At 44.6% G+C, this 24,783-nt stretch overlaps 2 protein-coding genes and 1 pseudogene across 6 annotated transcripts; 2 read left to right on the top strand and 1 right to left on the bottom strand.

Moving 5' to 3' along the window:
* Window positions 1–619: 619 nt before the first annotated feature.
* Window positions 620–18,606, top strand: LOC133897571 (pentatricopeptide repeat-containing protein At3g62890-like). 5 transcript variants are annotated; one of them, XM_062338372.1, is made up of 3 exons: window positions 620–3,217; window positions 3,453–3,593; window positions 18,151–18,606. In XM_062338372.1, exon 1 carries the CDS (start codon window positions 976–978, stop codon window positions 2,968–2,970), a length of 1,995 nt encoding a protein of 664 aa, XP_062194356.1. In that variant the 5' UTR covers window positions 620–975; the 3' UTR covers window positions 2,971–3,217; window positions 3,453–3,593; window positions 18,151–18,606. The 5 variants fall into 5 exon arrangements, with proteins under 5 accessions (XP_062194356.1, XP_062194349.1, XP_062194340.1 ...); XM_062338365.1 differs by having other exon boundaries at window positions 3,453–3,949; XM_062338356.1 differs by lacking the exon at window positions 18,151–18,606 and adding an exon at window positions 3,686–4,423.
* Window positions 13,986–21,334, bottom strand: LOC133902203 (UDP-glycosyltransferase 73C6-like; annotated as a pseudogene).
* An 853-nt stretch (window positions 21,335–22,187) lies between these two features.
* Window positions 22,188–24,116, top strand: LOC133897563 (UDP-glycosyltransferase 73C1-like). Its single transcript, XM_062338336.1, has one exon. The coding sequence runs from the start codon at window positions 22,324–22,326 to the stop codon at window positions 23,944–23,946; it is 1,623 nt and encodes a 540-aa protein (XP_062194320.1). The 5' UTR covers window positions 22,188–22,323; the 3' UTR covers window positions 23,947–24,116.
* The last annotated feature ends 667 nt before the right edge of the window (window positions 24,117–24,783 follow it).

Genomic DNA, 24,783 nt, shown 5'->3' with positions numbered 1-24,783 from the left:
GATGAGGTGAGGCAGGGGTGAGCAATGTGACAATTCACGAGCGAACATAAGTGTCTAGAGATCGAAGACGATTCATCCATAGTTAAAATCGCATCCGACATGCGAGCATCACACTTTTTTTTAAACCTAACACTAAGAAGGCACGTCCAACCACACAGTAAACCTACACAGGCACACCAACACACCCTGTTGCGCCGTGCATTTGCACCATTGACATCGAGATGGCCAAGCAGCTCTCCCCACTGTTACGATCCCCCTGATGTACGCTTGCGATCGCGAAGCCAAACCAGATGAAGCACCTGAAAAGTGGAAGCTCGTGAAGTGAAGCAGAGGAGGTAAGACCATCTCCAAGGGATTCCTGTCAAGGACTAAAATCCTTTCACGAGAGAATGTTCGTTCCCTTCAGCGTTCTAACGGTTTTCTTTTACGGTTCCCGTCACGAAGGAATTTTCAAAGTTATTCCCTTCAGAGATTCTCTCTCCTTTCTTTTTATAAATTTATTAAAAAAAACTGTTGAAGATAAGAGAAAATAAAAAAAATAAAAATGAAGAGAGAAATTAGGAAGAGAATGAAATAAATGGAATATAGTTGGAGATGTTAAGCCAGGACGCCTAGCCTCCCGCGACACACAGGGAAGGGAAGGGACCGCACCCGTCGTTTCCGGTCGCGCTCGCGTAGCCCGCGATCAATCCGCGCCCCGCGATCTACTCCTGCTCCGCTGCCCGCGTACGTACGTTCGCGCCGTCGTGGTCCTCGCGGCCTTGCCTTTCCCACCCCACCCACCCGGGCTCCCCACCTCGCCCGCCTCTCCTTGCCCCTCATCCGCCAGTTACCGCTGTTACTCGCAGGCCCGTGCCACCGCCTCCCCGATATTCCCCGGCGGTTTCGGTGACCCGGTGAGACCGCGCGGGTACCGCTAGTTACCCGCGGTCACTTCTCGCGCAAATGCCGCGGTGAGGGAGCGGCGAAGGGCACATGCTCCGCGCCGCGTCACGTGCCCGCGGCCTGCTCGACGGAACTCCCCACCGGGCCGCCCCGCGCTGGAACCCAGCCACCGCTGGCTTTAGGGCGTACAGCCGCGGCGCGGAGGATGCGGTCGCGGGGTACGCGGGCATGCTGGCCCGCGGCGTCAGGCCCGACGCGTACACGTTCCCGTCCTTGCTCAAGGCGGTCGCGCGGGGCGGCGCTTCGGGGCCGCTCGGCGGCGCCGTCCACGCGCACGTGGTTAAGTCCGGGCTGGAGCGCAACGCCCATGTGGCGAGCTCGTTGATCCTTCTCTACGCGGCCAGGGGTGACGGCGCGGCGGCGCGCGTGCTGCTGGACGCGTGCGCCGTGGGAGGGGGTGCGCCTGTCGCGTGGAACGCGTTCATCTCTGGTCATAACAGAGTTAAGCGGTTCGTGCAGTCGTGCTGCTCGTTTGTGGACATGGTGAGGGCCGGTGTCATGCCCACGGCGGTCACGTACGTCTCGGTGCTGTCAGCTTGCGGGAAGGTCACAGATGTGCTGCTTGGGATGCAGGTGCACAAGCGTGTTGTGGAGAGTGGGGTGTTGCCGGACCTGGCAGTGGAGAACGCTCTGGTTGATATGTATGCTGAGTGCACTGACATGGACACGGCTTTGAAGATATTTGACGGCATGCAACTGAGGAATGTGGTGTCCTGGACGTCGGTGATCTCTGGGTTGGTGAGATTAGGCCAGGTTGATGGAGCCAGAGCCCTTTTCGATCGAATGCCTGAGAGAGACACTGTCTCATGGACTGCAATGATCGTTGGTTGTGTACAGTCTGCCCGCTTCAGGGAGGCACTGGAAACGTTCCGTGAGATGCAGTATAGCAATGTGAGGGCAGATGAGTTCACCATGGTGAGTGTGATCACAGCTTGCGCGCAGCTAGGTGCCTTGGAGATGGGAGAGTGGACAAGGATTTACATGAGCAGGCATGGGATCAAGGTGGATGTTTTCATCGGCAATGCACTCATAGACATGTATTCTAAGTGTGGAATCGTTGAACGAGCATTTCATGTATTCAAAGAGATGCGCATCAGAGATAAGTTTACTTGGACTACTATGATACTTGGTCTCGCAGTGAATGGTTATGGGGAAGAGGCCATTGATATGTTCCACAGAATGATTAAGGTTTTGGAAGCTCCAGATGAGGTGACCTTCATTGGTGTTCTCACAGCCTGCACGCACGCTGGCTTGGTTGACAAAGGACGAGAGTTCTTTCTCAGCATGATTGAGACCTATAAGATTACCCCTAGTTTGATGCATTATGGATGCATGATTGATCTCCTAGGCCGATCTGGGAAACTTGCAGAAGCATTGACGACAATAGGTCAAATGCCAATGACACCCAACTCCACTATTTGGGGGACCTTGCTGGCAGCTTGTAGGGTTCATGGCAACTCAGAGATAGGTGAATTGGCAGCAGAGCGCCTCCTTGAGCTGGATCCAGAGAACAGCATGGCGTACATCCTTTTGTCAAACATGTATGCAAAGTCTAGTAGATGGGGAGATGTCCGGCGACTTAGGCAGGCAATTATGGAGAAAGGAATAAAGAAAGAACCTGGTTGCAGTCTGATTGAAATGAATGGCATGATTCATGAATTTGTAGCTGGTGATAGATCTCATCTTATGAGCAAAGAAATCTACTCCAAGTTGGATAAGATGCTCACTGATTTGAGGGGTGCTGGGTATGTTCCTGATGTAACTGAGGTCTTTGTTGAAGTCGGGGAAGAGGAAAAACAGAAGGTTGTTTACTGGCACAGTGAGAAATTGGCAATTGCTTTTGCTCTACTCAGTTCAGAATCTAATGTGGCGATAAGGATTGTGAAAAATCTGAGGATGTGTTTGGATTGCCATAATGCAATAAAATTGATATCCAAGTTGTATGGAAGGGAGGTCATTGTGAGGGACAGGACACGCTTCCATCATTTTAGACATGGATTCTGTTCTTGTAAAGACTATTGGTAAGTCTTATACATCAGTCACATATGACAACTGAATATCTGTAGTGTCAGCTCTGAGCGATCACCTGATGGCCAGCAAATCACTCGAAATGTAGTATTTACTGTGCTGTTCAGGAAGTGAAGTTAGAAGTGAGACAGTATTATTAATCCAGTGAAGCCTTCATGTTATGTTCTGTTTGAGCTAATCTCCTTGCACCTTGATGCAATCACTGGGTGATTGTTCTTCTGGGGCAGCATTTAATCAAAGAAAGGTAATACTACATTATTACATGTGCATGTTCTGCATGTCATTCGGAAATATTTGTTATTTTTTGGTTTGTTATGTATTAATTTGTTCTTTCTTCTGCTGAATAATTTGTCGACTTCTTATTTAGAATATTTTTTGAAGAGATTCAGATTCATGTACATTGAAAAAAGCCCAATAATAGTACAGAATTTTTTAAGTATTTATGTTTCATCAATATCTTACTGTTGGAGCTTGTTCAGCTTTGCAGATATTTTTATTGAAGAAATACTTCTGTAACATTGGGTGTGAAGACGATTTTTATTGGCATAAGTATCAAGCGATTGGGTAAGTAATTGATGGCATCTTGTGGAGATCTACAGTTTGGGCCTTTGCAAAACCAGGTATGTTGTATTTCCTTAGTCTGAGGCTTTCATATGTTTGATCATGTTCGCTTGGTTGCTATCTGAAACTATAATGAACTTGAAACGTATAGGTACTTTGCACATAGGATATTTGAACATGAGGCTCTATTCAAATTTGCTCGGTACATGTTGTCATATCTCAAGAAACAGACCATTTCTATATGCTTTTATGTCATGGCGAATTTGCGAGCAAAGATATGTGTAGATAGTGCCCACAGTCGCTAGGTAAATATACTTATATCTATGAAATACTTTAAAATACTAAACTGCATACTTACCATTATTTGGCTATTTGAAGAGAACAAACAACACATTCAAACAACGGATTTGTTCAGGTTAGTCTTTTCGTCTGATCCTAGAATCTTGTGTTTTTCACGTTGTCATACTATTAGATTGAAGTTAAGCTTCTAATTCTTGTGTGGTTTATGCTGAACTTCCTTCACTTTTATCCCCTTCCTTCGGATCATCCACCTCTACTAATCTCTTACTTTGAGCAGCTGTCTTTGTATCACGCATCCATTTTACTTCATGTTTTCTCCCCTTCTGAATCTTATCATCTTTGCTGAGGTTCACTCTTCATTTAATTATCTTTGTGATGCCAATATTGATCACCAATCTTGTGCAGAACTCCTATAACAGAGTCACCTATAGACTAGTTAGCCCCTCATTATAAGCCTCCCCCCGGATCTTCAGGATCAATAACCGCTCTAAAATATATTGAGCTCTTTGTTTCTGAAGTCATGTTCTTCGATAATGATCTCCACTGGTACATTTCTCTCATGTTCTTTGGTAATGATCTCCGCTGGTACAATTCCTGGCAAAAATTCGATTTTGTACAACATACGTGACCGTATTTGCTTAAATGGACAACTATTTTTCGTATTTACAATTTTAGCACATGTATTCGGCACACGGTGTGCTGAAAACGATTTTTCGGTACACGGTGTACCGAAAAAGGCATTTTCGGCACACCGTGTGCCGAATACAACCAAAAAGCGTATTCGGCACACGGTGTGCCGAATACAGTTGGTATTCGGCACACCGTGTGCCAAAATACACTTTTGTCACGTCAAGTCACGTCGTTCTTTTTACTTTTCTCTTTTCTTTTCTTTTTGCTTTTGTCCTTTTGTGCCCACGATTTTTGGCCGGCTGCAGCCAACTGCATGGCGCATGTGCTCACCCATGTGTTGTTGTCTGCTCGGTGAGGCTTTAAATGGAGAGAGCAAGGAGGCATCAGCGAGCAGAGAAGAGCAAGGAGGAGAGCAAGGAGGAGAGCAGGGAGAGGAGAGCAGAGAGGAGAGAAGAGCAGAGCAACAAATTAGTGTGAGCAGTCGAGCCCGAAGAGCTGCGGTGCAGCAGGACAGCCTTCCTTAGTAGTAAGTACTTATATTTATTTGAATCATAGATTATGTATGTACTTATATTTAGATTAGAAAATATAGTTATAGCATGTAGATATTAAGTTGCTAAAATAGAGTAGGTGTAAGATTTGCATATTCTATGATCTTGTAATAATAGATGGTACTATAGTGTAATAGTAATCGTAATATTTAGATTAGAAAATGTAATTAGAGCAAGTGGACAGTTCGAATAAATTGGATAAACGATATTAAGTTGGTAAAGTAGAGTAGGTATACTATTTGTATATTCTATTATCTCGCAACAGAAGCAACTATAGTGTAACATTAACTGTAATACTTAGAATAAAAAATGTAATTAGAGCAAATATAGTATTTATTCTGCTCGAATACATTGGATAAGTAATATTAAGTTGGAAAAACAGAGTAGGTACAATATTTGCATATTTTATGATCGCACAACAAAAGCAACTATAGTGTAATATTAATCGTAATATTTAGATTACAAAATGTAATTAGAGCAAGTAGATCGTTCAAATCATTTAGATAAATGATATTAAGTTGGTAAAATAGAGTAGGTATACTATTTGTATATTCTATTATCTCGCAACAGAAGCAACTATAGTGTAACATTAACTGTAATACTTAGAATAAAAAAAGGAATTACAGCAAGTATAGTATTTATTCCGTGCTAATGCATTAGCTAAAATAGAGTACGTATGTAACATACATCTAATTAGTTATTTGGTCATTTATGTTTGTTTAGCAGAGACGCTATGACTATCCATATTTATTATGGAGAACATCCCGCTGTTTTGCATGGGAGACTCGTGTCCATTCAGAACTGCCAGCACGTAGAGAGTACGGTTGAGCTACCAATTGATCTAAAAGGCTTACAAACACATGTTATGAGCCTTTTGTGTCTAAACCAGCAGTCCTACAATGTTATCCTAGAGGGTGTTAGGCCACGGCCTGTACCAAACAGCTCGCTCATTGTCCATACGTTGTTCGATTTGAGAACGAACAACGCTTGGGCCTTGTACTCACGTAAGGCATTAGAGGAGAACTTTGAAATGGGAGTGTACGTAGCCATAGTATCACGACCGGTGCATGGTGAAGAGGTGGCTACTGTGGAAGGATTAGACCATAATGTGATGCATGATGAGGCGGGAGGGAATGTCGGGGAGGGCACTTCGGGTACGGATGGACCCGAAGTGGACCATGGTGAGGTAGATGCACAATGCATGGAGGATGAAGCCGGTGGTAGTGGCGACGAAGAAGGTGCTGACAATGATGACCCGGTGCCGGCGATCCAGTACTTTCATGGTGCTGGGCTGCTAAATTGTACCATCAGTGAGTATAACACCCTATCTAATTGGGGATATTAGAATAGCGACATCCAGGTGGGGCAACGGTTTCGGAACAGGGAAGAGGTCATCCACTTTATCAGCAACTATTCTGTAATCACAAGAAGGGACCACAAGTGTGCCCGATCTAACCATACAGAGTATGAGGTTAGGTGTACGAAGCATCCGACTTGTCCTTACTTCGTACGAGCCCATAAGCCAAAGCACGAGAACTATTTTGTGCTGAGTAGACACACCCCACATACATGCAGCGAAGAGGCTATTAGGAATGTGAGCCACGCGGTTGATGCGAGGTTCATAGCCCAACTACTCATCACCCTTGTTGGCACAAACATATGTTTGTCGCCAAAATCCATTATGGAGGAGGTGCAGACTAAGACGGGTATGCTGATCAATTACCACACCGCGTGGCGAGCAAAGCAGAAGGCATTGAAGATGTTGTTTGGAAGTTTCGAAGATTCGTACCACTACGCACCGAGGCTGATGCAGAAGATTGCTATGACCAACCCCGGGACCCAGTGGGTCATGGCGGATGAGCCGATCAGGCTGGATGATGGGTCATACAGCAACACTGATCGATACCTCATTAGGTTTTTCTGGTCCTTTGGCCAATGCATCGAAGCTTTCAGGCATTGCAAACCGGTGGTATGTGTGGATGCTACATTTCTTAGTGGCAAGTACCATGGTAACCTAATGACAGCGATGACAGCGGATGCAAACAATCAGATAATTCCTCTCGCTTATGCATTGGTTGAGAGTGAGAACAATGATAGTTGGTTGTGGTTCCTTACCTTGGTGAGGACACGTGTGGTCAGTAATAGGGAACGAGTCTGCATCATATCAGACCGCAATAAGGGCCTCTTGCATGCATTGGATGTGCTGCATGCCAGCACAAACCCCTCCATTGCGTGGCCTGATGTGGAGAGAAGGTGGTGCATGCGACACTTAGGTGCGAACCTTTACTCAAGGTATCACAACAAGGGTCTTGTGAAGAGGTTCAAAGGGTTATGTCTTCAGAACCAGCAGGCGAAGTTCAACGAGATATGACGAGAGTTAAATGAGACCACTCGTAAGATGATGGCACAGCAAGAAGCACAGGAGGACCATCTACGGACGCAAATGGTGGGGGGCCAAACCATCATTAGTCGTTCGCGTGGTACGTTTAGCCAGTGGATAGCGGGAAAACCGGCGGAGCGTTGGGCCCTATTCCATGATACTCACGGTTCCAGGTGAGAACATAGCGTTTTAAAGATCGTAATTTCCTTTTGGTTACGCAAAAAATTGTATCTAAAATTGTTGTATCTTATAATAGGTATACGATTATGACAACGAACATAGCTGAGGCATTCAACAATGTCCTAAAGGGTGTACGCGGCCTCCCATTGTGTGCCATAATTGAGCTCACATTCTATAGGACGGCTGACTACTTTTGAGACCGTGGTATAGCTGCAATGGAGTGCAGCACGCGGTTCGCACCTAAGGTGGAGGAAATCCTATCCAGAAGGAGGAGTAAGGCACACTTTCATCGGACTAGGATCCACGACCGGACCAATAATGAATTTGAGGTCATGTGTCGTCGTCGGTACACTTCTGGATACAGTGCGGGTGACACCGTGCAACAATGTCAAATTGGTCCTCACGAGGTGAAGTGCACATGCAATAAGCCAAAGCTACATCATATCCCGTGCTCCCATATCTTGGCCGCTTGCAGGGACATGGGCGGGAACGACGGATCACAATACGTATCACCCTATTTCACGATCGATGCACTGAGGAGCACATGGCTTTCAAAGATGCGTTCATTTAACATCGGATCCAGCTACAAAGCAATCGAGGGGCCTAAGTGGGTACCTTATCCCAGGGCCAGACGCACGGATCCTGGAAGGCCTAGAGCCACGAGGCTTCAAGGTGACATGGATGCAGCAGATGCTGTTGATGGACTACGTAGGTGCAAAATATGCAAGCAATCCGGCCATGACAGGAGGACTTGTCCGACCCGACGGTAAACTATTAGGCTACGATCAAATTGGATTGTATTAGCTTTGGTGCTAGTGAGTTTGTTATATGAAGTATGTTGGAAACATGGATTGTATTGTAATTTGTTATGAACGTATTAGGTGTTGTACCCATTTTGTAATAGCTATTATCTTACTTTATTTTATAATTGAACCATGAGGCTTGAAATCATTGGCATGGCTCACATTCACCTTCCCGAGCTTCTTCAACGTTACTTTACGGGACGTTGCCATGCTGACCGGGCTCCCGATAAGGGGCACCCCGTTAGTACTTCCACGACCAGGAAAGGAGCAGTGGAAGCGTTATATTCACGGCAGGTAATTATTTGTTACATAAAGCATTTTATACGTTGGAGTGTTGTTCATGGTTCATTGATTCTCTGTATCTTGTAGGTTTAACATGCATTATGACATGAAGGATGTAGGGCTCTCCATGACATGGATTCATGGCCTACCACAGTTCAGCCCTTGCCCACCGGATGCGGACGAGGCAACAGTTATGCAGCATTATGAGGTGTACTTGTATATCTTGCTTGGAGGCATAATGTTTTGCAACACGGCATGTGATTATGTACTTTCGCATATTTTATGGTTAGCGCGTGAGCTCACATCACGTCCGTACGAGCCGACACATTACAGTTGGGGATCTGCTGTGTTGGCTGCTACATACAAAGGATTGTGTGCCGTAACCCAACGGTCAACAAAGATGGGATCTATTTCTGGTTGCCTACACCTTCTACAGCTCTGGAGCTGGGATTATCTCCCGGTGTGTCGACCGTGGGTGAGCAAGACCTACTATCCAGTTCCCATCTCTGACGGCGTCGCCGACGACATGAGGCCAATGATGGGTTATAGGTGGCTTCATGCCAGGCTACGATGGAGTCACCACCAAGATCATGGAAACTACTCCCGGGTGATCAGTGACCTTGATGTCCTCAGTGCCGATCTTGTGGAGTGGGATCCATGGCGTAGTGAACGAGTGGCCGAAATTGCGACTAGCGGCCTCATCGCACCATCTTGTTTCCGTGACTCCGACCTATGGATGACTAGATGTTTTCTGCTTTATATGAACAATGTAGAAGTGTATTCTCCTGACCGTGTGCAGAGGCAGTTTGATCATCGTCAGTTGGTGCCAGTACCTCCCTCACGAGACGCTGGTCAGGCGCACGAGTAAGTGTGTTACTGTAGATACCATTTTTATGTTACAAAATTTTAACTATTTATGTCACATACAGGAGGAGTGCCCAAGGAAACGCAAGCACCCACGACTGGGCGGAGATTAATGCAGAACACATAACCCGGTGGATGGAGTCTGGTGCAGTGGATGTCGTTGTTCCTGCGGGACAGTACGACGATAGCTCGTACTGGGAGTACCTTGTGTGGTATCAATCACGAACGCGTCCCACCTTACTCAGCGGCAGCGTACCGCCAGCCCCTAGACCCTTCCCCGAAGATCGTGCCCGGCTTCTACATGTGGTGGTAAGTGATGTTGTACTTATAACGATTTTTATTAGTTTGTCATCCGTATTACTGACATAACCCTCAACAACAACAGACCGAAGCGGGGATCGAAATGCATAGGCATGCGGAGCATGACCGTTGGGAAGCGAGTGGGTCAGCCACGCGAAGGGATATGCACCCTCTCCGAGACTACATGAGGACGAGAGGGTCTCGCCTTTGGTCCGCGATACGTGGACTAGGTGGTTGCGCCCCGCATTATAGGGCATACGACGTACCCGCCATGGACCCGTCCCGTGCCTCCCACAGCAAGCGCTCATCCAGTGCTCATGAGGCACATTCACGGGAGGCCCCTTCGTCTGCGGCACATCATGGGACACGTTCTTCTGCTGGAGCCGAGGAGGTGATACCTGAAGCTCCCGCTCCTGAGGAGTGCATACTGGGTTCCCAGCCCCCTCCGTTCACACAACCTACTCAAGCTACGCAGACAACTCCACCAGGATTATCAACTCACAACGAGGATGTCATTGACTGCACACACCAGACGCCCACCTGGAGTGGCACTCAAGATTTTGACTGGGCTGGTGCATTGCAATCGAGCAGCTTCACGGAGCTACTGAGCGGCCAATACCCCCAATATCCCGATGCACCAGGGGGTTCACACTGGTACCAGGAAGCTGAGACTTCATCATTTCGGACTCCCACCGAGCACGTACTACCGGCGGTCACACTCCCGCATGACGATCCTACAGCGTGGTATATGTAGGGCCGAGTTAGCGATTCTGGATACACATTCGGCGGAGTTGGAACACATCATGAAGATGAAGATGAGGACCAAGGGCACACATGGCAGGGGCCAGCTCAGGCGGCTGGGATGAGGGCCACACACCCGCCAGACGCTTACACTCCTGAGGATTTCTTGCGGCGTAGGCATCGTTAAAGAGCCATTTGTACTATGCCATACACTATATTATGTACTCATTTGTACTATACCATACACTTCAGTGTTCAAGTAATTATATTTAGTTTACATAATCTTTTTTAACTAATTATGACACATAACTTATTTATCAGTAACTTATTAAGTATTTGTATATATCATTTTCGACATTTCATACATGTTTATTGTTTGTTAAATAACCAGCGAATCGTGCTTTGGTGCAGACCAAAAAAGTTGCAGGGAAATCTCAATATGGCGAGAAATTCTACTATTGCATTCCCATGGACATATACAACGATCGATATAGCATTAACTGCCTGCTTGCAGGTTGTACGTGGAGGGAAGGATGATCCCTTCAAAGAGAGCAACTTAATCCAAGCTGTGTCTAAATTAAATACAAGACCGCCATGTTCTGCGTTCACCGTTCCACTTCTACATGTAACAACCGACGACCTTAGGGCCCTATTACATGAGCGCCGCCGAATATACCTCAGGGTTTGCGAACTAGCCGACCATCCTTTTTTACTGGGTTTCTGTATGAGGCAACGAAGGATGGCGATGTTGCCCGACTAGTATGCATCCCACATACAGGTTCGTCATTTTCTATTTCATCACCATAGTTGTCTTATTGTTTTTGATTCGAATACCCCTCTTCTGCTTTAGGCATTCCCAGAAGATGCGGAGTTAATCAACAAAGAAATACCACACCTCTTGGCAATGCAAATGCTCTTCGGTGGGGGTGTGCTGCCTGGTTCGCGTCGAAGACGACGAAGATCAGCGAACCCAAGGAGTACAAGAGCTGATGAAAATTTGATGCCACTAATGCCTCGGCGTTCCACCAGCCACACAGGAGAAGGTTCAACTCTTACTACAAGAGCACATCCTACTACCGCGATACCTGAAGACGACGACGACGACGATTTCATGCCACCAATGCCTCGGCGTTCCATCAGCCACATAGGAGAAGGTTCAACGAACAATACAAGAGCACGTGCTCGAACCGTGATACCTCCGGACGACGACGATGACGACGATTTCATGCCATCAATGCCTCGACATTCCACCAGCCACAGCCACACGGTTCAAGGTTCAACGAACCATACAAGACCACGTGCTCCAATCGTGATACCTCCAGACGATGACGACGACGATTTCATGCCACCAATGCCTCGGCGTTCCACCAGCCACACAGGAGAAGATTCAACGCATAATACAAGAGCACGTGCTCGAACCGTGATACCTCCGGACGACGACGATGATGACGATTTCATGCCATCTATGCCTCGACGTTCCACCAGCCACAGCCACACGGTACAAGGTTCAACGAACCATACAAGAGCACGTGCTCCAATCGTGATACCTCCAGATGATGATGACGACGATTTCATACCACCAATGCCTCGACGATTTCGTTAATCTACATCATCACTTTCTATTGCCATTTTAAGATGATCACTGATACCTTATTAATCTTGCGCATGTTCGAATATACCCTGTTAAGACTATTGGTCGCCTTAAAGACTGTTTTTTTACTCATGCATTTTAAAATATTTTAGATTAGCAAATTTTTAATTTTGTTACATAAATTACACAGGCAAATCACATAATGGGAGGAGTACGGAAAAAAGGTATTTCGGCACACGGTGTGCCGAATACCAACTGTATTCGGCACACGGTGTGCCGAATACGCTTTTTGGTTGTATTCGGCACACGGTGTGCCGAATACAGTCATTTTCGGCACACGGTGTGCCGAAAATGCCTTTTTCGGTACACCGTGTACCGAAAAATCATTTTCGGCACACCGTGTGCCAAATACATGTGTTAAAATTGTAAATACGAAAAATAGTTGTCCATTTAAGCAAATACGGTCATGTATGTTGTACAAAATCAAATTTTTGCCTACAATTCCCTAATTACCAGCCAACCTATTTGGGCTATGCTGAACAGTAAAACTAAAAGTTTGAGGGAATCAGGAAAATAAAGCGTAGAGTCGTCAATCTAAGGATCGTACAACTTATTGAATGAAACAGGGGTGATTAATAAGCATATAAATCATATTTTGTTAACTATGGCTCCCATGAAACAGGATCAGAATGAGATCCAATTTGAAAAGCATATAAGATGCAGGTTTCGGCCCTTCCCGCAGACCCGTTCTTTCATCAACTTAATAGAATTTCGGATCATATATAAACATTGCAACATGTTGTGGTCGGCGTATTTTCCCTTCTATATCCTTAATTATTTTGGTATGTTAGAATTTTCTAATGCAGTCAGGATTTGGAGGACGAGGCATGTACCGTACTGGTGTCTAGATGCCAGATTAAAATAGCTGTAAAATTTCATATTACGCCGTGCTTTCATATTGTTTCTTCTGTAAGTTGGATTTAGAAGAAGTTGCAGAGAATATCTGGTTATTAGCATTATAGCATGCAATCGAAAGGTGTTTGGGGATCAATGTAGGGTGCGTTTGATCGGAGGATAAGGTCGAATGAGATATGACCATTCATTGTTTTGTTGGGTGAGTCATCTAATTTCTTATTTAGTAGCATAGATAGGACGATCTAGTTTCTTGTTTGGTGGGGCAGATAGAATTTTTGATGGGGTTAGTCAAAATTTTATGAAATCCACTTGTCATATATTTAGTTTTTCATCAAAATATAATTATGATATTGTTTTGTTGATTTAATTGCAATGAATACAATGGTACAATCGGATCACAAATCAGATAAACGGTTTAGGAGATAATATTATTTAAAATGTGCTAACAAAAAAGTGTATTTACTTCAACCATCCAAAATATACCACATCAGCAAAGAGAAAGCTCACGTAGAATATGGATCCAGCAGTTTTTGGCGAATGGCTTCATCCAACAACTGAGAAGAATATTCTCTTCAGTAGCCATCCCATCTAGCTTGCCCTTCGAGCAAACACCTAAAAAACTAGATGACATCTTCCAGGCAGAGATATTTCTTTAACCAAACACACCCGTAAAGATGTTACACAAGTGGCAGGGAAAGGCATATCAGAGCTTAGCATCTGAAAAAGCAGCATGAGATATTCACTTTATGTTGATTACCATGCAGCCTGGGAAACCGTGTGCAGAACAGATTGTGCGGTAATTTAGGGTAGATTTAATATCTAGATAATCTGCTTACCAGGAGCCTAATACAGTCTACTGCTTCCTTATAAAATATAACGATGTACATAGATTAAAGTTAGTAGGGTCTTCCGTTCTATGTTTGCATCCAGGAAAAATACTTAGTCCCTCCCTTCTGTATCAGCCAGTTGCATGTTTTGCTTCCCATTTCTTGAATCAATAGGTTTATATTGTTATAAGAAGAACCTCCCTCTTCCAAAGCCTTCCTCGCCTTAACACTGAAGCCTTTTGCTCTTATCCTCGTCTCATCCGCAGCCTCCCCCTCATCCATCAGTTTGGACACAGCCATCTCCACATTGTGTAACCTCCTTTTGTTCAGCCCCCCATTGTGTCACTCCTTCCACTCCAATCTCCACCCCAGTTTTCAGCACATCCACCAGCAACCTTTCATTCACAAATTGCTCTGCAAAGTGTGGCCATGTGATCATTGGCACGCCTGCGCAGATGCCCTCTATTGTTGAGTTCCACCCACAGTGTGTCATGAAACCTCCAATGGCTTGGTGCCAGTGGCGGACTCAGGAATTTCAGAGCCTGAACTAGGTGTAGGTCGTGCCCGTGCAGGCTAGACTTTATCCAAAATTTGATTGATTCAAGTCACGAATTTTCTCATAGCCTATATAGAGATACAGAAACGGGTCGGGACGAAGCCCGGGCGGGTGCCTAGAGTCGCCGGGCCCTGGGTCCGCCACTGCTTGGTGCCACAGGATCATTACCTGTTGCGCCTAGCCCCTCATGATCATGCCTCTGTCCTTCACTCGTTCTTCGAACCGCTCCGTGAGCCATTCCTCAACTTCTGGAAACTTATCTCCTGCTTTGATCACCCAGACGAACGGCTTCTTGGAAGCTTCCAGTCCCAGTCCCAGCTCAACAAGTTGCCGAGTTGCAGTACAGGCGAGGTTGCCAAAGCTGACAAAGATCACTGAGCCTGGCTTCATTGAATCAACCCATTGCATGCATTGTGCCTCATCCATCGAGGTCGTGTTTCCTCTTGCAGCCATTGTGTTGGTGTCTTTGTTGCAGACACATTGGCCCCACCGTCCATACCTTCTTCCCTGTAATCTGCTCGAAGGATATTGGGGATATGCAGGAGATGCAATTGAGAGGTGTGGTCGATGAGATGGAGCATATCTCTAGTATAATTGAAGAGATAGAGAGGGATGATCAGGAGCTCGAGGAAGCTATTGTCGATGAGGATTTATCCAACGAGGAGAAAAGTGCTTATGTTCCTGCAGAGTGAAGGAATCAGAATTTTTCACAGCTAGTGGTCAGTGAGGGTCATCGAACACTGTGGGAATATTATGAGAACGAGATATCCCATGGTGCTATATGACCTAGTAAGGAGGTTGTTATTGATGTAGTAAAATATTGCTCACCGTCTCTTCAGAGCCAGTTTAAAGTTATGAAATCAAGAAAAAGGGAGTAAGATGTCAAGTGTTTGGTGCTTGATTGTCCGTGGCGGGTGCACGCATTCGGTAGGAAGTTGGTTGACCACTGGGAGTGCTCAATAGTTAGTGAGCATAACTGTCACATTAAGAAAATAGAGTTCTTCTATTGTAATATGTCATATGCTTTTGTTGCCAATGTGATGTGCGGAGAGATTATGAACAACATAAAGTATGAGCCACGATCAATAATTCGTGGTATTGAGGAAATGTTCCAATACACAGTAAACTACACCAAGACATATATGGCGAAACAGAAGGCTATTAAGATAAGGTTTGGGATATACGAAGTATCATATGACAATTTACCACATCAACTAGCCACAATATGTGCGAGAAACCCTGAAAGTTACTTTGACATCAAGCATTACCCCTCGAGTGATACGAGGAACCATGCCCCTCAAGTAATACAACATGCTTTCTTTGCATTTGCAGCAACCATCAAGACATTTAGGCACTATCAACCCATTATTTGCTTAGACAAAACATTCCTCACTGGAAAGTATAAATGACATATACTGTTCGCAATTGGGGTAGATATGAACAACCAAGTCATGCCATTGGAGTTTGCCTTTGTGGAGAACAAAAACGGGGACAGCTGATATTGGTTCCTTGAGCAGGTGAATCATGATATTGTTCTGGACCAGCCAGATGTATGTTTGATTGATGATAGATATGCAGGGTTGTTGCAGCCTTTGCTGGATATGCAATATGGTAGTGTTCGACGCTGTGTAATAGCAAAGTGGCCTAACTTGAAGAGCAGGTGGTGCATGAGGCATATGAGTGTAAACTTTTATAGACAATTTAAAAACAAGATATTGATGAATCTTTTCAAGAAATTACACAGTCAAAACTAACAGAGAAAGTTCAACGCACTATAAGTAAGACTAGATGAATTAACCATGAAGCAGTTAGCTAAGCTAGTAGACATTGGAGATGAGCCAGTTGCTCTTGGATCAATCCCAATAGATACTCCACAGATAGTAAAGAGGTCAGGGTTATCTATTAGAAACTTCTCGTAGTGGATACGAAATGAGCCAAGAGAGAAGTGGGGCCTTGGTGTACGACACTGGAGGGGCAAGGTATGGAATACTGACAACTAATCTTGCTGAGGTCTACAACTAGGTTAAGCGGGGTATGATGTCTCTCCCTCTTGTTGGAATTGTTGAAGGTATTATGCATGGAACTTGTAGATATTTCATTGAATGCTATGTAACTATTTTGAAGGCAATGAATAGATGCTATGTCACTACATAGAGAAGGTCACAAAGAAGGCACATATGTACCGCGTAAATCAGGAGAGAACTGCGGAGCACAGGTTCGTCTTGTGCCGGGATAAGGGTCGTAGGGGTGGCAGACGTGAGTGTCATGTGCAAGAGTGCGTGCTTAGGAATGGAACATGCAGCGTGAGGAAGAAGAACGAAAGAGAAGTGAAGACCCAGAGTAGAAGAGGAGGGACATCGAGTTGCAGATAGAAGTGCACAAGATACGCATGCCATGGTGCAACTGCAGTAAAATAGCACGCCAGATTTTGTTTTCGTTTGCCACGGTTGCTTGGTATCGATGTGGGGTAAGTTTGCATGACATCCTACGATGCTACAAATTTCATCTGATTCATCTGCTTCCCTCCAACAATACGATAAGCTCAGGTGCAAATACAAATGGTACGCGAACAAAGAAGACTACACGAACATTAACTATAGCTACGATGAGGCTAAGACAATAAGGCGTGTGGATGTTGAACGGCTGAAGATTATGCTACAAGAGCTTAACGAAGAGTGGTGGGATAAGTACCTCACTACATGTGGTAACATGTAGGTTCCCCATAATGCATATGCGTTCTACCGGCTGTGCCGGGGCCTGTGACACGTGGACTGGCACAAGGGTACGTGTGCAGCAAGCCCTACCTCTATGGATGCAACTTTCAAGAGATCCGCTAGGAATATCTGGATGATAAACCTCTATCTTTTTTACCCACCCAGTAGATATTTTTTTTGCACTTGACTATCTGTCTTTTCATAAAGTATGCTTCATTTAGCGGTTGAGTACCACATGCCATTGTAACTTATCATAGATTCTGTACTATGAGTCGGTGTATATTGCCTTTTGTGCTGTAGCCACAGATATACAATGAATGCTTACGATTACCCTTATATGTGATATACTTTACTTTCATCAATGAAATAGTTGGTATTTCTCATTCTACCAATACGTTTTTTTTTCTAAACCCAATGCTTTGCTAGGATTCCATGTCTTCCATACAAAGGCAACAATAACTTATTGCTAAATTTTTACAAAATAAAATAATTACACCAAACAATAGCTTCCACAGGGAATCTCTGCTAAGCATTAATGTCATAACTTTTTCAGCTTTCACAGAGAATCTCTGCGCATTTGTTCTTATACACAATACTCCATTGCTCTAGCCCCCAGCCATACTCATGCATCGGCCCCTAGTCACCATAAATAACCTCACACTGAACCATGGCTAGACCACTCTTTTCTCAGCTCTCTCAACCGAACTGTCTTCCTCAACTCCACCAAGCTTACCCAATAAATATTTATGAAAATCCCCTAGTGGTCGAACCGCGGATGTACTTTTGTGGCAACCCTTGTGTTCTAGGACATCTCCTGCATTTATGGCAGACGCTTCTTCATGTGTGCCAACTATTAGCACGACTCGTCTCGATAGACCGTATGAGTACCCACTGGTACAATGATATAGATTACTCATGTGGCACTTTACATACAATTCCATGTACTTTCTTACTAATCTCCCTTCTTATTTTATTTGTCTAGTCTCCTCTACTTATTTGTGACTTCATGAAATGGCTGGACATGGAGCAAAATGAGTAACAAAAGCGGTGGGTCGACATGGAGATGTGGAGGAGGGAAGCTTACGAATACCGGGAGTACGAGCAAAAGCAGAAGGAACTATGACTGAAGTGTCAGGAGGAGGAGCACATGAGGAAGGCAGCGAAGAAACGCGCTATGGCTAAAACACACGAAGCAGAGATGAAAAAGAAGCGGGAGAGGTTCGTCGCGCTAAGGCGGAGGACCCTGATGTCTTGCAAAAGGGCAAATATTCTAGATATACTCAATAGAGAACATCTATTGTAGCCATACCTATTTTTATTCCCCAAAGCATATTAGATTTATCAGCGACACACTATTAGATTAGTCTTTAGACATACCGTACATGTCAATGTTTGTTGTCGTTAATATAGTTAGGGTCTACACGCGTAGCGACGAAAACCCTATATCACATGTAATATTTATCAGCATATGTAACTTCCGTACCGGGTTATATGATAATTGTGCTTCACAACTACTATTGTTTGACAAATTAGATTTTGTATTATCTCAATATTATTTCACTAAAAAATAACTCACATAATTTTGCATCAACTAAATAAATAAATATTAATAAAATTATATTGAACCAAAACTAAGAATAAAATGAACCACTCTGTGGAGCGTATATGTCAATTTGGCAAATATGAGAGGGTGGCTAGTCCATGACATTTTTCGTCGAATAAATGTGCAATAAAATTTAAATTACTATATACAAAAGTTATATTAAAAAAAATTCTAACTACCTTTGAGAGGGTGGTAAGGGGTGGTACGCTAGGGGTGGGCTCTAATCGCCCTCTCACAGAGCGGTAAGGCTTGGTGACGCTGACTGTACCACCGTAGCACTTTTACCGCTCTCTAAAAGGATTGAATTGGGTGGTAGACATCTATTAAGAGGGCAGTTGACGTTTATTCTGTAAATATTTTTTATTGGATTTTTTTAAATATTTATGTTATAAAATATAAAAATAAAAAAGTTGTCAATTCTGTTAAACTGTGAGAGTTTTATTATTATTATATTTTCTAACATTAATATTTAAATAAATATACACTTGATGAAAATAATTATAAGAATAGACATCTATCATCCTCTTATAGGGTAGTTAAGCCCTTACCGCAGTCCGTCGTGTTGCGCAGGGGCTAACAACCCTCGTATCGAGTAAGAACAGTGTGTTGTGAAAATCATTGTTCATAGTAATATTTTTTATTATCTTCTTTCTATAAAATTGTGGTCTTTTGGTGCTCAAAAATCATAATGTTTTTTACATATTTTATAATTCATGTGCAACCTATTTTAATTAGATTCACTAAAAACATATGTAAAATTTAAACTAAAATTCTAAAAAAAAGACTACTTTTATAACTTTTAACAATTGTTAGGGTCTCAAATAAATTTCCAAAAATTTGATAAAATTCACCAATATTTATCTTATGTGATGACTAATTTTTAAAATTATTTTTAGCTCTAGGATATATGGTGAAAAAGTGAGTTTTTTTAATGCTCTGTTTACATGTATTTTTATCATTTCATGTGGGGTCAGACTGCTTACCACCCTTTGTAGGCGTTTATTTTTACAATTTTTTCATTGGATCTATTTATTTAAATATTAATATTAAAAAATATAAAAATAAAAAAACTCAGGCCGTGAAAGTAGCATTCGACGGAGCTGTGCCGGCAGCCCGCTAGATGTTGTATGGGCCGATTGGACCACCGAGGCGGAGGAAAATCGAGCTGCTGATATATACTGATTTTTTTAAAAATAGATATACCTCTGTACACCGTTGATCTAACAGTGGTCGAGCTGGATCGTCCTTTTCGTGAGTTACGTGTTGCCCGCAGTTTCACTCTCCGATTAATCCGTGGGCTGGAGCTGGACCACGGTGGTATCACATGTACGGACACAGACCATTTGTGCTCGAGAGGTGTACTTACTCCACCTTGCGGCCTGGAGTGCGGACTGCAAATTTATTTACTAGTGTGATTGGCGCGCGTAAGTCGTGTTTATTTTTATTTTGTTATGTAGAGCATAATAAAAAAAGATTAAAAAAATTAAGTTCACAAATTTTGTACATTTCAATATTTATTTATAAAATTATTAATATTAAATATATTAAATTAATTATAGAGAAAACAATAGTACTTCTATGCATGTATATAGTTTTAACATATAGGTGAAAGTAATACTAACCTAAAAAAATTTGTTTCATATTTTTTTAAGTTTTAGATTTTTTTTTGCATTTTAAAATTTTCAACTGATTTATTAATGTAACTAATATTTATTTCGATATTTTTCTAGAATTTTTGGAAAGAAAATTACATATGTATGTATATATGTATATACATATACATACTCGGGTCCACTACTACAGTAGCAGGACCCTGAAAAGGTACCAATTCCTTAGAATATAGTATTGATGTGGTCTTGCTATAGTTGCTTTCCCGGACAGTCACGCGGCCGGAGTCCCCCACTCACAGGACTCCGTAGACGGCTACAACGAAGCTTCGCTAGGCGCAGACGTCAACGGAGCTTCACAGGTCCAAACAGCAAAAAAAAAAAAAAAATGTTGGAAACACCGGTACAACTCATATGGACACTTAGATATTTGTATCACTACAGTCATATTCTTATATAACGTCTATAAAATTCAAAGATGTAGAAATTAAAAATTAATAAAATTATCACGTGTGTTTTATTGTCGACGGATACTACCACTGAAAAAAAAATTTATTTTAATAAAACACAAAAAAGTGAACATAAAGTTTAATCGTTGATGAGCATAGGATAAATCCCTCCACTAACCACCAGGCAAGACTTAGATCTCAAGTCCATAGTGCCATCTGCATGTACGTGTGGCAGCTATTGTCCACCGCGGCAAGTTCCATGACGCCGTTCATCCGTTCAGAAACACAGTCTCTCCTGTTCTGTTCTGGAACGTGCTATATTCCTTTTGTTTTGAGAACTTTTATCCGTTCAGAAACACCGGGTTGCTGATGATGTGGATGAGTTACCCTGGCGCGGCTGTCTGCCATCGCCTCCACGAGCTCCTTGACGATGCCCACGGTGATGCCAAAGATGTCGTCCCGCATCATGCCGGGCTTCCGGGGTAGCCGGCGGGGATGTGACGACATCCACGCCAGCCAAGATTATTACTAAAATACCCTATTAAATGGATGATTAAATTACAATAACAATACTCTACTCTACAAGTATTATTTTCCACCGTAAAGAAGCTCTTGGTTTGTTAAGAGGAGATTTAGCCAGCGGTGCGGACTGTGACCTTGCTCGGCCAACCACGAGTCCAAGTCCCCACTCACTGGACTCTGGAGACGGCGACAACGGAGCTTCGCTCGGCGCAGACGTCAGTACGCCCCCTCTTTCACCTCCATGCCATCTGCATCCACGGCACCTGGCCACCGCCGCAACCTTCCGTGTCCGCCACTCATCCATGCAGATCCAATCATGCAATCACAGTGCTGCACTGCTCTATCTGTTCGGTTCTTTGACGCACCCTGCCGTCTCCCAACCTTTCGCTCCTTATCGCGTCCACCGTTCTTGACCATAGGATGGTTCCTTGGCTCCTCTTCGCTCTAGAACTCCATCGAGCACGTCACGAAAGGAAAATTTCAAACGTGATCTGCACATACCTATTATATGCATATATTTTAGCACACCAATCTTAGTACGAACCAAAGAAAATATAGAAAATAACAGATGTGTAAATGTACATGTCGCTACAGTCATATTCTGATAATCAATCATAGTGTAAATGTTCCGGTTATTTATACGTTTGTTCTGGTGTGATGACTTTTTTACGATTTAACTGTCAGTGCAGCTATATTTCAGTAGCGTTACGATTTAATTAGTTATATTTTTTGATTTTTTTATGATGCGTAAATGTTCTGGCTAGTTATACACTTATTTTGATAGGATGTTATTTTTTATAATTTATCGATCAATCTGAATCTCAAAACACCCACGGTAGATAGTAGATGCGCCCACAACATTTGGTCTTGCATTTCTATTGCTTGCACGCGTCACGTCGTCAACCTTGGGCTTGCTTGCAACCTCGACATCGGCCGTGTTTCGGTGACAAGCTGGTTCTTTTTATTAGGTGCAAATGCACCAGCCACTGCAGCTAGCGGGAGAGCAGAGAGGCAAGGAAGCGGCGGACGCAGAAATGGCGGGGCTTCACTTCTTGCTCGTGCCGCTGGTCGCGCAGGGCCACATCATCCCCATGGTGGACCTGGCGCGCCTCATCTCCGGCCGCGGCGCGCGCGTCACCGTGGTCACCACGCCCGTCAACGCCGCGCGTAACCGGGCCACCATCGAGGGCGCCAGGAACGCGGGGCTCGATGTCGAGCTCGCCGAGATCCCGTTCCCCGGCCCGGAGTTCGGACTGCCGGAAGGGATGGAAAACATAGACCTGCTGGTGGACAAGAACCTCTACTTGCTCTTCTTCCAGGCCATTTGGAAGATGGAGGTGCCGCTGGAGGAGTACGTGCGGTCGCTGCCCCGGCGGCCCGACTGCCTCATCGCCGACTCGTGCAACCCGTGGACGGCGGGTGTGTGCAACCGCCACGGTATCCCGCGCCTGGTGCTGCACTGCCCGTCCGCATACTTCCTCCTCGCCGTGCACAACCTGACCAAGCACGGCGTGTACGACCGCGTCTCGGACGAGATGGAGACGTTCGAGGTGCCGGACTTTCCGGTACGCGCCGTCGGGAACAATGCTACGTTCCGCGGCTTCTTCCAGTGGCCCCAAGTGGAGAAGGAGCAGCGCGACGTGCTCGAGGCTGAGGCCACCGCCGACGGCCTGCTGATCAACACGTTCCGCGACATCGAGGGCGTCTTTGTCGATTGCTACGCTGCGGCGGTCGGCCGGAAGACGTGGTCCATCGGGCCGACTTGCGCCTCCAGAATGGACGCCGATGCCAAGGCCGGCCGGGGCAACCGCGCGGACGTTGATGCCGACCTCATCGTTTCGTGGCTCGACGCCTGGCCGCCGGCGTCCGTGATGTACATCAGCTTCGGCAGCATAGCGCACCTGCCGGTGAAGCAACTCATTGAGCTTGCACGCGGCCTCGAGGCGTCGAAGCGGCCGTTCGTCTGGGCCATCAAGGAGGCCAAGTCCAACACCGACGTGCAGGAATGGCTCGCCGAGGGGTTCGAGGAGCGCGTCAAGGACAGGGGCCTCCTCGTCCGCGGGTGGGCGCCGCAGGTGACAATCCTCTCCCACCCTGCGGTGGGCGGGTTCTTGACGCACTGCGGGTGGAACGCGACGCTGGAGGCCATTACCCACGGCGTGCCGCCGCTGACATGGCCATACTTCGCCGACCAGTTCTGCAGCGAGCGGTTGCTCGTCGAGGTCCTCGGCCTCGGCGTCAGGTCCGGCGTCAAGGTGCCCGTCATGAACGTCCCCGAGGAGGCCGAGGGGGTGCAGGTGACGAGCGCCGACGTTGAGAAGGCGGTGTCCGAACTGATGGACGACGGCCCCGAAGGGACGGCGAGGAGGACGAGGGCCAAGGAGCACGCCGCGAAGGCGATGGCGGCCATGGAGGAAGGCGGGTCGTCGCACGCCGACTTGACGGACATGATCCGCCACGTCGCGGAGCTCAGCAGGAGGAAGAGCCTCGAGAGCGAGAGGAACACGAGCGCGACGGCTCTGGCTTCTGTGCCAGAGCTTGGACGCAAGAGCAGCGAGAAGATAGAAGCCGAGGCTGCCCTGTCAGTACAGTCTTAAGCTGTATTGCACGCGATGATTTGCAACAAGTATAGGAATCTATTACATGTATTCATATGGGTTACACGTATGTACATGTATATGTCTACAGATATATACATGTATGTGTATATGTATACATATATATATATATATACGTACAAATATACATAATATATGTATGTACATAATATTTCTTTTGCAAAATTCTAGAAAAATAGCAAAAGAAATCATAGTTATATTGATAAATAAGTTAAAATAATCTAAAATACATAGAAAAATATTTACAACTGAAAAAAATGAAACAAATTTAGTTAGGTTCGTATTACTGTCGTCTATATGTTAAAATTATGTGTATGCATGAAAATACCACTGTTTTTCCTATAATTAAATGAATATGTTAAATATTGATACATTCATAAATAATTATTGAGATGTCTAAAATTGGTAAATCTAATTTTTTAGTCTTCTTTTATCAAGCTCTATGCAACAGAAAGTGGGAGCGGCATAGTCGCGCCAATATGTTATCAGGTGTCTATTCCATGGATGCTTGACCAAATAAAGACTCGTGCTTTCATTGGAACGAATTATTTCTACGCCAAAAGGGAAGGAATGCCTATTCCAAAATGCTGGTCTGGTCAATGAGCATAAAGTTGAGAAAAAATGATAATTAAACGGACACGAGAGGACCCGTTTGATGTTTGATTTTTTTTAGATTTTTTCATGACTGTTTTGATAATGTTTTGAATTTGAAGAGTATTATAACGAACTTTATTTTATTTTTAAACATATCATCCGTTTGGAAGGGCACATGGATCTATATCTTTAATTATTCAAGATGGATGTATATATTTACAA

The sequence above is a fragment of the Phragmites australis genome, chromosome 2 (assembly GCF_958298935.1).
Source record: "Phragmites australis chromosome 2, lpPhrAust1.1, whole genome shotgun sequence".
NCBI classification, from domain to species: domain Eukaryota; kingdom Viridiplantae; phylum Streptophyta; class Magnoliopsida; order Poales; family Poaceae; genus Phragmites; species Phragmites australis.
This window is presented reverse-complemented; position numbering and strand designations above follow the sequence as displayed.